This window comes from Oncorhynchus mykiss, chromosome 5 (genome assembly GCF_013265735.2).
Source record: "Oncorhynchus mykiss isolate Arlee chromosome 5, USDA_OmykA_1.1, whole genome shotgun sequence".
Lineage (NCBI taxonomy): Eukaryota > Metazoa > Chordata > Actinopteri > Salmoniformes > Salmonidae > Oncorhynchus > Oncorhynchus mykiss.
The window spans coordinates 46883491-46900592 of NC_048569.1; the positions used below are offsets into that span (position 1 = coordinate 46883491).

The following is a 17102-nucleotide window of genomic DNA, read 5'->3' on the forward strand; positions in this document are numbered from 1 at the left end:
AACTGTAGGTTTGCACAAATTTCTACACAAACGGTCAGAAACTTCTTCAGGGAAACTCATCTGCGTGCTCGTCGTCCTCAGCGGGGTCTTGACCTGACTGCAATTTGGCATCGTAACCGACTTTAGTGTGCAAATGCTCGCCTTCGATGGCCACTGGCACGCTGGAGAAGTGTGCTCTTCATGGGTGAATCCCGGTTTCCACTGTATCGGGAAGATGGAAGACAGCGTGTACGGGTATGTGGTTGAGCGATTTCCTGATGTCAACGTTGTGAACAGAGTGCCCCATGCTGGCGGTGGGGTTATGGTATGGGCAGGCATAAACTACGGACAACAAACACAATTGCATTTTATCGATGGCAATTTGAATTCACAGAGGTACCGTGTCGAGATCCTGAGGCCCATTGTCGTGCCATTCATCCGCCGCCATCACCTCTTGTTTCAGCATGATAATAGATTGACATGTACGACCGTGTGTTCCACTTACCACCAATATCCAGCAACTTCCCACAGCCATTGAAGAGGAGTGGGACAACATTTCACAGGCCACAATCAACAGCCTGATCAACTCTATGTGAAGGAGATGTGTCACGATACATGAGACAAATGGTGGTCACACCAGATACTGACTGGTTTTCTGGTCCACACCCTTATCTTTTTTTAAAGTTATCTGTGACTAACAGATGCATATCTATATTCCCAGTCATGAAATCCATAGATTAGGGCATAATTCATTCATTTCAATTGACTGATTTCCTTATATGAGCTGTAACTCAGTAAAAGATTTGTTGCATGTTGCGCTTTAATTTTTGTTTTTGTGTGTGTGTGTGTGTGTGTGTGTGTGTGTGTGTGTGTGTCAGAGCCAAGATGATTTGGAGTAGTCTTACGTGAGACTACCGCACCAGGTATTCGTCTTCTGTTCCCATGTTGGAGAGCAGGGCTTGATTGCAATCTGTTACAATGGTGCCAACTTCTTGTGGCTGATCTTTCAGCGGGAGAGTGGGTGAATGTGTCAAAGACCTGACTTGGTCCATCAATGCACGGTATGGCTCATTATATAGTTTTGTGTGTGTTTGTATACTGAAGAACAGGTGATTTGGTTCCAGAAGAAACACACTTTCAATTTCCTTATGTTGGGGGCTTTCATCAAGATACGTGTTTTTTTTGTATAATGCCGTCTCCAGGCTATTGCGCACACAGCACATCTAAGCCTGAGATATCCACCATTCAATGTTGGCCTTAGAATTCTATGGTCACGCCCACTATGGGAGGGACCTTCCTGAGTTTGCCGGTCGTCACTATTTAACACAGCCACAAAGTAATCATTATGGCTATACCCTGTCCATTTCCATAATTTCTCTTCTTAAAATTTGATTTTAAGCTTAACCCTAATTAATGAAGGCCACATTTGATGCATTGGTCCACCAGACCTTCCACGCGTGGTGGACCAATGCATCAAACGTGGCCTTCATTAAAATATTAGGTGTAATGTGACGAACATGACTTCACTTTAGAGAGTGTGCCATCCTTCAGCACAACATGTCACCCTTTTTATAAAGCACATGTTTATATCATATCGACATAGAGGGTTATGTCACCTTTGACACACAGTAATGACATACAGTTACAGATGCTTTAACACATGTATGTAGTGCTTATGAAAGCCTTATGAAGCCTTTATAAGCTGAACGTCATTTCAAGCGGGACCCAGTTTTCTTTCCCAAGTAAGAAATGCATTTTATTTATTTTTTTATCAGTCTTTCTGCTGTCTCCTGCGCTCGCTTCATCTTGACACTGCTGAATGAAGTATTTTCACATGCAGACATCCTTTCACCGGTACTTGGTTTTATTTATTGATGTGGTGTACTCTGGAAGTAGGACAAGTAGATGAGGTTGCTCATTGATATTATACACTACACTGGGAATGGGAGGGGACGGAGGGGGAGTTGTGGTGACAATCACAGGCACTGTTCTGGGATGTTATAGTAGAGCTGTTTGAATTCCATTCCAGGATCATCTGGAATTCCAGAAGAAAAACCCTGCACACTTCAAATCCATTCTGAGTCTGAAGCGATGTTTACTTATTTGGCTCTTTGGGTAAATCCTCACACTTCTCAGATTCTGGATGGGTGTTAGGAAGTTATTGTATCCTGGTTAATGGTAATATTTCCTCCATGATTATCATTCACCATGTCCACACTCGGCCCTTCTCTGTAATTACAGTTGAAGTTTAAACTTAGTTTTACACAATTCCTGACATTTAATCCTAGTAAAAATTCCCTGTCTTTTTTATTACCTTTATTTAACTAAGCAAGTCAGTTAAGAACAAATTCTTATTTTCAATGACGGCCTGAACAGCTGCCTGTTCAGGGGCAGAAGGACAGACTTATCAGCTCGGGGGTTTGAACTTGCAACCTTCGGTTACTAGTCCAACGCTCTAACCACTAGGCTACCCTGCCGCCCCAAGGTCTTAGGTCAGTTAGGATCACCACCTTATTTTAAGAATGTGAAATGTCAATATAATAGGAGAGAATTATTTATTTCACCTTTTATTTCTTTCATCACATTCCCAGTGGGTCAGAAGTTTACATACACTCAATTAGTATTTGGTAGCATTGCCTTTCAATTATTTAACTTGGGTCAAATGTTTTGGGTAGCCTTCCACAAGCTTCCCACAATAAGTTGGGTGAATTTTGGCTCGTTCCTCCTGACAGAGCTGGTGTAACTGAGTCAGTTTTGTAGGCCTCCTTGCTCGCAAACACTTTTTCAGTTCTGCCCACAAATTCTCCATTGGACTGAGGTCAGGGCTTTGTGATGGCCACTCCAATAGCTTGACTTTGTTGTCCTTTTTGCCACAACTTTGGAAGTATGCTTGGGGTCATTGTCCATTTGGAAGACCCATTTGCGACCGAGCTTTAACTTCCTGACTGATGTCTTGAGATGTTGCTTCAATATATCTATGTAATTTTCCTCCCTCATGACGCCATCTATATTGTGAAGTGCACCAGTTCCTCCTGCAGCAAAGCACCCCCACAACATGATGCTGCCACCCCCGTGCTTCACAGTTGGGATGGTGTTCTTAGGCTTGCAAGCCTCCCCCATTTTCCTCCAAACATAACAATGGTCATTATGGCCAAACAGTTCTATTTTTGTTTCATCAGACCAGAGGACATTTCTCCAAAAAGTACAATCTTTGTCCCCATGTGCAGTTGCAAACCGTAGTCTGAGTTTTTATGGCAGTTTTGGAGCAGTGGCTTCCTCCTTGCTGAGCGGTTTTTCAGGTTGTTTCATTATAGGACTCATTTTACTGTGGATATAGATACTTTTGTACCTGTTTCCTCCAACATCTTCACAAGGTCCTTTGTTGTTGTTCTGGGGTTGATTTGCACTTTTCGCACCAAAGTACGTTCATCTCTAGGAGACAGAACACGTCTCCTTCCTTAGTGGTATGACGGCTGCGTGGTCCCATGATGTTTATGGGACAAAAGAAATCAGCCAAGACCTCAGAAAAAAAATGGTAGACCTCCACAAGTCTGGTTCATCCTTGGGAGCAATTTCCAAACACCTGAAGGTACCGCGTTCATCTGTACAAACAATAATACTAATGGAAATTTGGAAATTGCAGCCTATCACAAGCTTCTAAAGCCATGACATCACTTTCTGGAATTTTCCAAGCTGTTTAAAGGCACAGTCAACTTAGTGTATGTAAACTTCTGACCCAGTGGAATTGTGATACAGTGAATAATAAGTGAAATAACCTGTCTGTAAACAATTGTTGGTAGAATTACTTGTGTCATGCACAAAGTAGATCCTAACCGACTTGCCAAAACTATAGTTTGTTAACAAGAAATTTGTGGAGTGGTTGAAAAACGAGTTTTACTGACTCCAACTTAAGTGTATGTTAACTTCCGACTTCAACATTTTATGATATTAGTATTTAGCAGACACTTTTTCCAAAGCGACTTACAGAACTGTCAATATTGACAGTGACACACTTCTCTCTCTCAGATGCTGGGTACCTGCATGAGACAGTGGACGTGAGGCGGCAGCTCAGTCACTACCAGGTGGCGTCTCGTAGTCATGTGACATCCTCTAGCCCTACCGCCCGGCCCCAGGCTGCGAGCTCTGACACCCGGCCGGACGGCATCCTGACCTGTGAGTTCTGTGAGTTCAGTTCGGGATACATGCAGAGCCTGAGACGCCACTACAGAGACCGACACGGAGGCAAGAAATTGTTCAAGTGCAAAGACTGCTCCTTCTTCACCTGCTCCAAGTAAGGAAATGAATGTTACTGTGACAACATAAGATGGTCTCTTTTTCAATTTCAATCACGTCCTCTTTCCATTTTCTCAAACCGCATTGGAGGAGAGGATCCAAGGTCCCTCATTTCGGACCTTCTCCTCCAAAGCATTTTGAGAAAATGGAAAGAGGACGTGATTGAAATTGAAAAAGAGACCATCTTGGAGTGGACGTACGAAATCACTGAGAGACAAATTGGGAAAGAGCCGATGTCTTCCTTTTCTTATTTTTATGATGGTTGGTTGACAACTGAGTTGTGGGTTGTTTTTTCTTATGTCCATTCGGCCTCACTAGATCTATTCTGTTCTTCTCAGGTCGACATTCACCATGCACGTGGAAGCAGGACACACTGTGTTTCCTGAGGAGGGTCCCAAAGACCTACGCTGTCCCCTCTGTCTCTACCACACCAAATACAAGAGCAATATGATCGACCACATCGTCCTGCACAAGGGTAAGCCAAGCCAAAACCCGTGATTACTTGTTTTATGTGCTCAAATATTGTTAAGACAATTTAGAGGAAATAACTGTTAGTGCCAGGTGGAAGGAGCTCATTGAGTCTCCCTAAAAGTCAAAGCTGTACTAGTATTGCAGCGCTTGACATCACGCCATATTGTCGCACACCAAAATGATTAGCTATACTTATTAAGTTATACTTCACAGTTGGAGGTGCTATGATGCTGTTGACACAATATTTCTCTCTTTCTCTCTCTCACTCCCTCCCTCTACCCCCTCCTTCCCTAACCCAGAGGAGCGTGTGGTGCCCCTGGAAGTGTCTCGCTACAAGCTGTCTCGCCACCTGGCCGGCGGGGAGTTCCGATGCCACAAGTGTACCTTCACCTGCTCCAGCGACCAGAGCCTGCAGCTGCACCTCACCAAGCACAATGAGATGAAACCCTACCAGTGCCAGCTGTGCTACTACGACAGCAGGCAGCGCTACCAGCTGGAGACACATCTCCGAGAGGAGCACAAGGTGGGTCAGAACTACAAGTCCCAGCATGCACCCTGGCTCAAACCTACAGTCAGCTGTTTTAATACAAGTACCTGGAGATAGCATTTGGTAGGATGGGTCGGCTTTAAAAGAAAATTATCCAAAATGACCTACTTACTGTTTAAAGCAGGCCGTTTTCTAAGGATGTCGCCCTGAGACAGTCACGAGGTCGCGTCAACTTGTATACAGTTCCGTTTTGGCACACCTTAACCTCAGAGATGAAAACCCAAAAGGATTGGATATCTTGATTGTAAAACAATGGCTTCAATTAGTCTTTAGTGTTTTTAATATCAGTGTCTAATAAGTTCTGAGTTATTTCAGTACTGTATCATGCTATCTCCATGACATGCAGATCAAATGTGCTTACCGATAAAAGGATCTGTAGTCATACAAAGTAGATCATGCCAGATGATTAAAATCCCACACACATATGCTTGGTAGGAAGAAGCTGCCTGCTATCTATTCTGAGTGCATATCACAAATAATAGGTTTCATTTCCCTTAGTCCCATAATGGGGATAATGCATGAGATGCTGAGCGAGGTCACATGGCATTTCATGAAGTTGAAGTATACATTAAACTTAAAAGGGCACAGACGGAGACAGCAGTGCTTGCTCCCTTTCAAGGGAAGGAAGAGAGAAGTTACTCCTACTGTGTGCTCATTGTTGGCCAATTACAGCAACTCTTTCTGACACGATACCTGTCAATCATAGTGTGTGGTGGAGTGCTCATAGATTGTAAAATAAAAATATACTTCTTGTTGAATAATAGCATTATATACAGTACCACTAAACATGAGCAACTTGAACTGCCTGTAGAATGTGTATTCAGAGACAGTCCCATTGGGCAGCAGATTGAAATGACTTCATTACAACCTGTTCACAACCAGAATTTGTTGGATCAGTTCCAGTAATACCCAATGGGGTCTTCATACTCAGTGATGTAGTGGGGAAAAAAAGAAACTGCCATTCACGGGGAATAAAGTAACACTTCCTATACTTTCAATGCACTTAAACTCTCAAGGCGTTTACCTTCCACTGCAACACTGATCATACTGATTAATCAATTATTCATTAATCAATCAATCATACCTCTTGTCTTTTTTTTGTTGATCAGGTGATCCGTAACTTTGAGTTGATGGGGCAGGTCAACCTGGATCAGCTGGATGCTATAAAGGAGAGGAACAGTAGTGCCGAGGAGGAAGAGGCGAGAGAGGAGGATGGATTAGGAGCGATGGAGGATGAAGTGGAGATGGAGGAGAGTATAGATGAAGAGCTAGAGCAGAAGGAGGAGAAGAGGATTGAAGAGGAAGAGGCAGAGGCAGAAAAGCCAGCTCCAAAAGGTTAACAAGGATCTTCATCATCATTATTGATATGACTAACAACTCAGTGGCCTTATGGTTAGTGTCCGCCCTGAGATTGGACAGTTGTGCGTTCAATCCCTGGCCGAGCCATACCAAATACTGTAAAAATGGGACCTGATGCTTCTCTGTTGGGAACTCAGCATTAAGGAGATATATTGGGGGTAAGGCCCTGCGATAGACTAGGGTCCTGTCCAGGGGGTGTACTTGTACATAAAGCTGCCACTTGCTACAGAAACAGAAGATAGGGAAGGAAATTATGAGCCATTCTGGCTTGCACAAGCCAAGGCTCATGCAAGCCTACTTACTTACTACTAACAATATGACTAACAATGCCAAATGCATCTCTGTTGGCTGCTACCAAAAGGTTTGGGCTCAGTCCCATTTCAGTGCAGTCAATTCAGAGAGGTAAACTGAAATTCCAATTCAGTTACTTCCTGGATTTAAATGGGATTCACTCCAGCCTTGTAATCTGACATGACTGGGTCTCTGCTGTATCTGTCTGGGCTGATGTCGTATCATACGCCCCTCTCATCATGCTGATCTCTGTCTGTTCCCCAGACGTCCCAGTAGTTTCCCCCAGCAGCAGCAGTGTGACTGCCTCCGCTGAGAAGCGCTTCCCCTGTGAGTTCTGTGGTCGCTGCTTCACTAACAGCATAGAGTGGGAACGGCACGTCCTCCGACACGGCATGTAAGTCTCTTTCTCTCTCTCTCTTCCTACCTCCGTCTCTCCTTCTGCCTCACACACATACTTTCTCCCTCCCTCCCCATCTCTCTCTCCTTACCCCTCTTCCTCCCTTCCTCTTTCTTCTGCATGTTTTCCCCCAATATTCTCCTGTGGTAATGGACATTGACCTTTCCCCCTCTCATCATAATACAGGACTGTTACCAACAGCAGAACAGACACTAGCACCACCCCAGCAATAGACGCATCAGCCTCAGCTCTGCCTTCTATTGGCTCGTCGACCATTGGGACGATGACGGACAGAGGATTGGACCTATCTAGCAACGGCATGGAAGTGGGGAAAGAATATGCCTCCGACCTATTACAGAGTAGTAACAATCTGAATGAGGAAGACGACAAAGAAATGCTTGAAACCAAAAAATGACATATAAGAAGATGGAAGAGAAGCGTACTGGGGCCTAACATTGTAGTCACTTTGCTAGAGACTATACATTAGGTTGGATTGATATTGATAATGGGTTGGGTATCAAAAATAGGCTGCTAAAGAAAGAAAATAAAATGATGGAAACAAAAAAGAATTGTCACCTTTTGGAGTACTGTTAGATTTTAAGTGTTACATATTGGAAACTATAGGTTGTGTTACATCCTACATTTTTTAAATGGCTGAACCTTAAAATGAGTCAATGGTCCCGTAGGACAGATGTTAATATATTGGTAACCAATAGTGAATGTTACTGTAAAGCACACATTATGGTCAAATCTGCAGTTTCTACAGTTTAAAGTCCCAGATCATGTCTACTAACTACAATATTTTGTAGAAAGAAAGAGTGGGTCACATTTCCCAAAAACGTGTTTGAAATTGTGGGAAGAAATGTTGGGGGAATTTTCTTTTTATATATACGTAGATATACTGACCCCTTTGGAAGTTCCAAACAGGGGGTTCTATAAATATAGATAACCTACTGTATGAGCTACCACATTCAGTTCCCTGCCCCCCTTTTAGCCTCACTGCTACCAACAAGATCCTAATATACTTATAACCCCATCATCTAGTGTTGTAATATTGAGGGACAGGCCGTGTGTGAGAGATGACTCACCATGATCTGGGCCTGTGTTCATAAAACATTTCAGAGTAGGAGAGCTGTTTTGCCTTTTTAGATCAAACTGAATACGATTGTATGGACAGGGGGGCACCTGATCCTAGATCGATCTTCTCAGCTGTCACTCTCCACCCCATCCATACTAGCTGTAAAACCACACAGTAGAACGGTTTCTGTGATTTGACCCGGATGATAACTTTACATTAGTTAACCTTTTTATTTTTAGCCTTGTGTTATTAATCAAGTAGAATAATTCCTTGAGGAATAGTTGCACCTTATTTGTCTATAGTATATTTCAAACTTTGATTTGTTACATTTTTAGAATATTGACTTGACTTTTGCCCCAAAGTTTATATATAGCAAATTGTTATATACAGTAGTACCCTTGAATATGATAAATATGGCTTCGGCCTTAGGCATTCCCGGCACTTCCACTCTTTAATACCGCTTTCATTGTCTTTTGTCCGTCCTCTGACAGTTGTAAATTTGAAAGTGAACTGACACAAGTGTCCCCACAACATGATAACCAGCAGTTGAATCAATAATGTTTATTATTGTGACATTGATTGGTTTCCTTGTTGTTTTTGTTTATCGATAACAAGTCAGATGTTGTTGTACAACCTACACTGTAGTTTGTGACCCAGTGCATGTCCTCAATGTCAGAAGAACATAGAGGGAATGCTGTACATCCTGAAGCTGTAGTTTCTCTTTCTGACATTAAACATGGGGGGGAATGGCATGATGCAAGCGGATAATTCACCTCATCAACAGATAATTTGTGACAGCATTTATAGGAGAACGTGTACGTACGCTAGAGAAACGGATTAGAAATGTGACTGACCAGCCATGTCAAAGTACAACACTTAGGTGTTTTAACTTACATTTTGCAGTGTACAGTGCTGTGTTCTATGATTCTATTATTGTGTGTGAAGATGATTCTGAAGTCTGGTCTCCTGTATGCTTTTTAGACTACGCTGTTTTGACAAATAAGGCAGAGATTGTATATGTTAGAAGTTGCTGCTCAAATACCCCAAAGCCTTATTAGAATAATGAATAGCAATTATCTCAAGCTTCGTCAATATAAATGCTTTCCTTCCAACACTGGTTGGTTGGAACCGATACAAACCAATACAAAGTGATTGACAGTGTATCTGTAATATGACTCCTTTGAGTCATCAAAGGAGATACGCAAAAACAAAACAAAAATGGAAATGTGCTCTTGGTACCAAAATATTTAGCTGGCTATGTTTGCTACAATGTTCTTTCCTGAGTAACGAACCATTGTTGCAAAGGGGGTTGGAACCCAGAGACATAAATACATGTATATATGGCTCTGGTAAAATCCTAGTCCCCTATAGGGTGCATTCCGAGAGTCATGCATGTACGTATGTGATATGCAGTTGTGTATAGAAAAACAAACTACTTGTCAAGTGTTTGAAACTGTGGTGTTTCAGAAAGGAAATGTTTACCTTTTTCCTTTTAGGTGTTGGTCTCATATTAAACAAATAAACAAAAATAGATAAAGTAAAAACATGAAAACCTTTGTGGAGTGAGCTGTTTTTCAGACTCCCAAATCAAAACGTTATAATAAGCTGTTGTACAACGTCTGGTTGATAAGAAATATGTCTTATTTTATTTTGTACCTTTAAGAACAACAACATGGGGGTGATTTGGTGCTGAATCTTTTACCCCTCCTCCTCCTCTCCTTTAAAAGGACTAGCTTAGCTTTTTAAACATGAACCCAATAGAGAAATGTTTGTTTGAGGAAATAAGCTTTTTTGAAGTGGGGTTAATTTGGGATTTTGTAAGGTGGTTGGAACTGTCCTGTCTCTCTGTATCCCAAATTGGTTGCTTTTCCATTGTCCATTTTGAATAGACATCTGTTAAATACTCACTGTATTCAGTGTCCCACTGTACCATAAGGTGATGGGACTTTGTTGGTCTCACCCCTTCCTCCCGCCTCCCAATTGAACCCCTGCTCGTCATAACACACTGGATACTTGTATGTATATATTTAGTTTGTTTCCATGATGTTTCTCTCCTCTTCTTCTCTTCAGACTGTTCTCCATTGTTTGACTACCTTAGATTCTCCATTGTTTGACTACCTTAGATTCTCCATCTTGCCTTTCTCCTGTGAAAATCTGATTCCTGATGGTGGGTTGTGATATTACCTAGAATGACTGTTTACAATTGTATTCCATTTTATCTCTGGATATTCTGTAAATATTGTAACTCATTGTCTTTTTTTAACTTGTTAATAAAGTTATCAGATAACGGTACTCTGTAGTTGTTGTTGTTGTTGATGTCAGGGATTATAGTTGCGTTCTGTTTGTTGTTTCCAATCGGATATAGCTGTTTATGTGTCTCTGTCACAAATTCCCAGAAATCGCAGGTCAATCCGCGTAATCATTTTTTATTTTGAATTGAATGTAATATTTTATGTTGTTCTTGTCTATAACTGTTCTGTACTTTGTAATGTATTTGTATGTTTTATGTGGACCCCAGGAAGAGTAACTACTGTATGAGCAGTAGCTAATGTGGATCCTAATAAACTAAACTAAACCATTGTTTCAGGTTACTGACACTCCAAAAACAATTATTTGTACAGGCCAAATCTATTAGTATGCCTTTCCCAATAGCTGTCTATTGTAATGCTCGAAGCGAAAGCAAGCTTCCAAGAAAGCAGATTACAAACATCAATGCTTGCTTTCAAGGACAGAATGGATGAGATTCTCAAAGATGAAATCATACAAAAGTGTTTCACAATCACTGCTATGCAAACAATTGTTATCCTTAATTCATTATGTATTATTTATTACTCATCCCATCCCTCATGGTTGCTAATCATTTGTTAGTGTAATAATAATTATTTTTGGATGATTCCAGAGAATGAGAAATGGATAAATATCAAATACGTTTGCTTGCTGCAGTTGTCGTCCTACAATGCGGCTTGTTTGAATGTGTCTGTCATAGACGGTGGCAATCTTCTGTTAGATCAAATGTCTTTATGCATCTTCAATCGTCTGTTAGTGGAGTGATGCACCCATCCCTTGGTGGCAGAGGACAAAGAGAAAGTTCAAAGGAGAAGCCATCCCAAATGGCACCATATTCCCTATATAGTGCACTACTTTGGACCGGGACCCATAGGGCTCTGGTCCAAAGTAGTGCACTATGTAGGGGATAGGGTGCCATTTTTATTTGCATAATCCTTTGTCTCTCCTGTCAGTCACAGATTTAAAAAAATTATGTGACAAACATTCGATAGACTGTGAAACCAGCGGACCAAGCCAGGCTATATTCACAGCTGGGACTCCCTCCTCATCTGTCCATAGGTCTGAGAAAGTGGCCAGAGAAGAGAAAAAGTATAAAGACAACTGTCCGTTCTGTAGCTACCAGAGAGATGAACTGTCCTAGGGCAGGGTAGTTCTAGAACTCCCTAGTAGGATGTCTGGTTAAAACCGCTATGGTTTACTTTCACTGTCAAAGATTAAACTGACGTGACCTAATCAATCTGATAGTGTTAATCGATATAAGAGTGAAGTCTCGATACGAGTGAAGATCTTTTATGAAGATTTCATAGGAGTTTTTATGAACCCTTTAGATGAACTACCATGCCAATGTCAGTCCCTACCCCAAGTTGACAACATATGTTCTACTCTACAACTTGTTCAGTTTACCATCCTCTCTCTATACAGGCAGTCCTGTTGGATGGTTGCCACGGAGAGAGAGTCCTCAGAGCAGCTCATAATAGTCACAACAGCTTGTCCACAGGAAATAGCTACGGAGTGAGAAGACATCCCAGTGGTCCATAATTCTATGTTCCACCCTTCCACCCAGTACCTGCCCAGCTAACAACACGTTCCCACAACTTTAGAAAATGTTCCCTTAATTTAACTTATGTTTGCATAAGAATGTTCCTGTGAGGTGCAAGGAATGTTTCCAAGAGACCATTGCCTTAATGTCAAATAGAACTTACCCAGCACGTTGTTACCATGTTCTCACAATTTAAGATATGAGGCCTCCCGAGTGGCGCAGTGGTCTAAGGCACTGTATAGCAGTTGCTAGCTGTGCCACTAGAGATCCTGGTTCGAGTCCAGGCTTCTTTTGCAGCAGGCTGCGACCTGAAGACCCATGGGGCGGCGCACAATTGGCCCAGCGTCCGGGTTAGGGGAGGGTTTGGCCAACAGGCATGTCCTTGTCCCATCGCACTCTAGCGACTCCTGTGGCGGGCTGGGCGCATGCACGCTGACATGGTCGCCAGGTGTATGGTGTTTCCTCCCGACACATTGGTGTGGCTGTCTTCCGGGTTAAGCGGACATTGTGTCAAGAAGCAGTGCGGCTTGGTTGGGTCGTATTTCGGAGGACGCATGGCTCTCGACATTCGCCTTTCCTGAGTCCGTCGGAGTTGCAACGACAAGACTGTAGCTACCGATTGGGGAGAAGAAAAATAGAGAGAGATTTTTTTAAGATATGAATGTTCTAGACATGTTTCATGGGAACGCTGCAAGAACAGTAATGTGTCCAGTTTTCCGTGGGTTAGGAGAATATTCCATCAACGTCCCACAAAACATACACAGAACTTGGATGCCATGTTCTCTGAATATAAGATATTAACGTTCTCGACACGTTTCATAGTAACTTTGCGAGAACATTTCTGTGTATCAGTTGTCAGGACATCGCCTGATTGTCCCAAAGAAACGTCCCCCCCCAAAAAAGGTTTCATACACATCAAGCCCTGTTACTGTTGCCAAGTCAATGAACTATAACTTTACTAGCCCAATAGGCACATGCTCTAGATACTGTATATCCCTTATTGGGACAGTGGTTCAGGCATTAGTCATTGGGGCTGGTGGCCTGAGTTTCAGACTTGCTAGGGGAGTCACCCTACTCTCACATTTTTAGCAATCTTAATGTAATTATTTGTCAACAGTTAAAACACACCTATCTGACCTAATTACAATTAATTTCTCATTGACACATGTTTGTTCTACATGAAATATGTGGTGTTAGATTTCAAAAAGACGATAGTGTTCTCTTTGAGATGCTCAGCTATATACAATTAATAAATACTGATAATTGAATGTGGTCATAATTCGTGCTCAAGGGGAAATCCTATGGATTCCCATCTTTCAATGAGATCTAATTTTATTAGATCAGATAGGTGTGTTGTGTAACTGTTGCCAAATAATGACATTAAAGAGCAAATGCCCCTAAAAACGTACAATTTTGAAAACAGCCTGTGGCATCGATATGAGTCCGAAACATTTTTTCTACTGTCAAAATTTACTACAAAGTGGAAATTTGTTTACATTTTGTCATAAAGTCAGTCTTATCCAAAACAGAGATTGTGAGACTTGTGGTTGTGACTGCATCACAACATAAATTAAGGTTGGGTTTGCTTCAATCCTACCCACATGCCCACAGCGGGCATCTATAAATTACACAATGTACATGGGACAATATGTTAAAATTCCAATAGCTCCAAGTTTCAATGACTTAAAAACCTCAAACCAACTATAAATTGTAGAAATTCATATACATATATTGAAAGGATTTCATGAGAAAACTAAAAGGTGTGCAACATGAAAATATTGTCTAATTTACATTGTGTAATTTATTGACGGTCCCTAACTAGCCCCTGAGGCAGGCTATCCAAAGTCAAACTTTGCCACAGTGTACACCAGCCGGCTGAAGCTAATTGACAAAATAATTTCTCTAACTTTTCCCACTTGTGAACACACACACGAAACACCTATATCAAACCACAACCTGAAACCAACTCATGTTGGAATGGTTCCTAGAATTTCTTAATTAACCAAATCCATAACAATGCCAAATTAGGAAGTGCAGGCCCTTTTAACATGTTTTGCTAAGAATGTGAGAGTACAGCAAATCCCCTAGCGGGTCTCAAACCTAGGCCACCAGCATCAATGAAGGACACCCTAACTACTGTCCCAATAAGGGATATCCCTAGGACATATACTTATTGGGCCTGTATAGTTAGGCCCTGTCCAGAAGAAACCCTAATCCAACCTCCCTAGGCACTTGTCGAGAGCTTCAAGTTCCTCTGTGTCCACATCACTAAGGAACTATCACAGTCCACACACATCAACACAGTTGTGAAGAGGGCACCCCAACTCCTCTTTCCCCTTCAGAGGCTGGAAAGATTTGGCATGGGCCCTCAGATCCTCAAAAAGTCCTACAGCTGCACCATTAAGAGCATCTTGACTGGCTGCATCACCGCTTGGTATGGCAGCTGCTTGGCATCTGACCGCAAGGCGCTACAGAGGGTAGTTTATCAGTATATCCCTGTCAACCAGGACCTCTATAACAGGCAGTGTCAGAGGAAGGCCCTAAAAATTGTCAAAGACTCCAGCCACCCAAGTCATAGAGTGTTCTCTCTGCTACCGCACGGCAAGCGGTACCGATGCACCAAGGCTGGAAACAAACAGGACCCTGAACAGCTTCTACCCCCAAGCTATAAGACTGCTACATAGTTAGTTAAATAGCTAACCAATAGCTACCCAGAACAATCTGCATTGACCCTTTTTGCACTAGATCTTTTGACTTATCACCTAGGTTGCTGTTACTGTTTATTATCTACCCCATTGCCTAGTCACTTTATCCCTACCTATATGTACATATCTACCTCAATTACAAGTCAGCTCAGTGCTGTTACCCCATCTATATAGCCAAGTTATATATATATATATATATAAAAAAAATTCTGCATTGTTGGGAAGTAAGCATTTCACTGTTAGTCTACACCTGTTGTTTACGAAGCATTTTGTAGATCTGATAGGTGTAAGGCTGTAAGCAATAGGGTGAAAACACTTCGAAGTAATCTCAGCTCTGTTAAAAGTACACAAAAAAGACAACTTTTATTGATTATAGTCATTCAGGTGTATCATTAAAACAGGTTAATATTCCCCATCAGCAATAGACAACTATGCAGAAAGCCCTTAAATTGCTGAAATAAGTCAATCAAATTTAATGATGAGAGAACAGTCAAATGAACTGAGAACTGACATGTTCTGTGTATGTCTGGTGGGACGTAAATGGAATATTCTCTTAACCCTCAGAAAAGTAGACAGGAGTGTTCTTGCAACGTCTCATTAAATGTGTCTAGAACATGAATATCTTATATTCTGAGAACATGGTAACCACGTTCTGGGTAAGTTTTGTTTGACATTAAGGGAATGTTCTCCTATCTGTAATGCTAAAAAGTTTTTGCTAACATAGACTAATGTTCCCCTAACTAACAGAAAAGTGGACGTTCAAACGTTAGGGGAACATTACAGGAAACATTACAAAAATGTTCCCTCTCCCTAGAATTGTTAGCTAGGTGGCTTCTCTCACTTACCCACTAACATCTCGGTCATCAACTCTGTATAACTGGGAACTGAGTTCAACTGATCCAAACCACAAACCCAGAGGAATGCTTGACTACCAATCCTGTACAGGATACACAGTTGTGATACAGAAACAGTGGGGTAATGTAAGCCTATGTAAAAAATCATATAAATTAAAGATGTCTCCTCAGGCATTTTAGAATAAGATATGCTTGTACTGGAGTGTTAAAAGACAGTAGCTTGTCAGTGAGTTACTCCTTTAGAGTTGGGTCTCTCTTGTCTTAGTACATCCAAGTCAAAGTCTTACTCTCAGTCTTACTCTCAGTTCAGTGTTTCCTAATACCTATTTTGGAAGCACTTTATTTCACAGTTCTAACATAATCTTAAAAAAAACATATTCAAGACATGTGAGATCAGGAGTGGGAATCTCTGAAGCTCACCACTTCTGAGGGGACAACGGCAGACTCACGACCCCTAGAGACAGAGAGACTGAGGAGCAGTCATGGCAGGCAGCTAGAATTGAGCTCTCCCACAGGAGTAGAAGGAATGCCTGATGTGTGTTGCTCTCCAGTGACTGGACCAGGCAGAATTAGAGGAGTGGAGCTAGGGACTTAGAGAGAGAGAAAGCAAGAGAGAGAGAGAGAGAGAGAGAGAGAGAGAGAGAGAGAGAGAGCAGCCGCAGGCCAAGGGCATTGAGTTCCAACATATTATCACTCACTTGACAGGGTCCTCTGAAAATCAGATGGGCTGTTCAGAGAGACAGCAGATTTAGGGAGGGGAGGGGGGAGTCTGTTAGTAAAATTTGGGTGGGGATCTTTAACTAGAAGGATCTTTAATTAGAAAAATGATTTATTAACAAAAGGTGAACAAATACACTATATATACAAAAGGATGTGGGCAAGGCCTCCCGAGTGGCGCAGCGGTCTAAGGCACTGCATCCCAGTGCTTGAGACGTCACTACAGACCCGGGTTCGTGTCACTACAGACCCAGGGTGTGTCACAACAGGCTGTGACTGGGATAAATAAAATAGTATGTGGACACCCCTTCAAATTAGTGGATTTGGATATTTCAGACACACGCGTTGCTGACTGGTGTATAAAATTGAGCACACACTACTGCAATCTCCATAGACAAACATTTGAAGAAGAATGGACTTACTGAAAGAGCTCAGTGACTTTTGACATGGTACTGTCATAGGAAGCCACCATTCCAACAAGTAAGTTCTTAAAATTTCTGCCATGCTAGAGCTGCCCTGGTCAACTGTAAGAGCTGTTATTGTGAAGTGGAAATATCTAGGCGCAACAATGGCTCAGCCATGAAG

General features: G+C 41.9%; 1 protein-coding gene across 2 annotated transcripts in view; it reads left to right on the forward strand.

The window, feature by feature from the left end:
- The window catches only part of LOC110523964 (zinc finger protein 462), a 95961-nt gene extending 84966 nt beyond the window's left edge, over positions 1-10995 (forward strand). For both annotated transcript variants that reach the window (XM_021603145.2, XM_021603144.2), the window contains exons 8-13: positions 4006-4270; positions 4611-4747; positions 5043-5266; positions 6400-6625; positions 7205-7334; positions 7524-10995. In XM_021603145.2, the coding sequence (XP_021458820.2) occupies positions 4006-4270; positions 4611-4747; positions 5043-5266; positions 6400-6625; positions 7205-7334; positions 7524-7752 (1211 nt within the window). In that variant the 3' untranslated portion in view covers positions 7753-10995. The remainder of the gene's footprint in view (positions 1-4005; positions 4271-4610; positions 4748-5042; positions 5267-6399; positions 6626-7204; positions 7335-7523) is intronic.
- The last annotated feature ends 6107 nt before the right edge of the window (positions 10996-17102 follow it).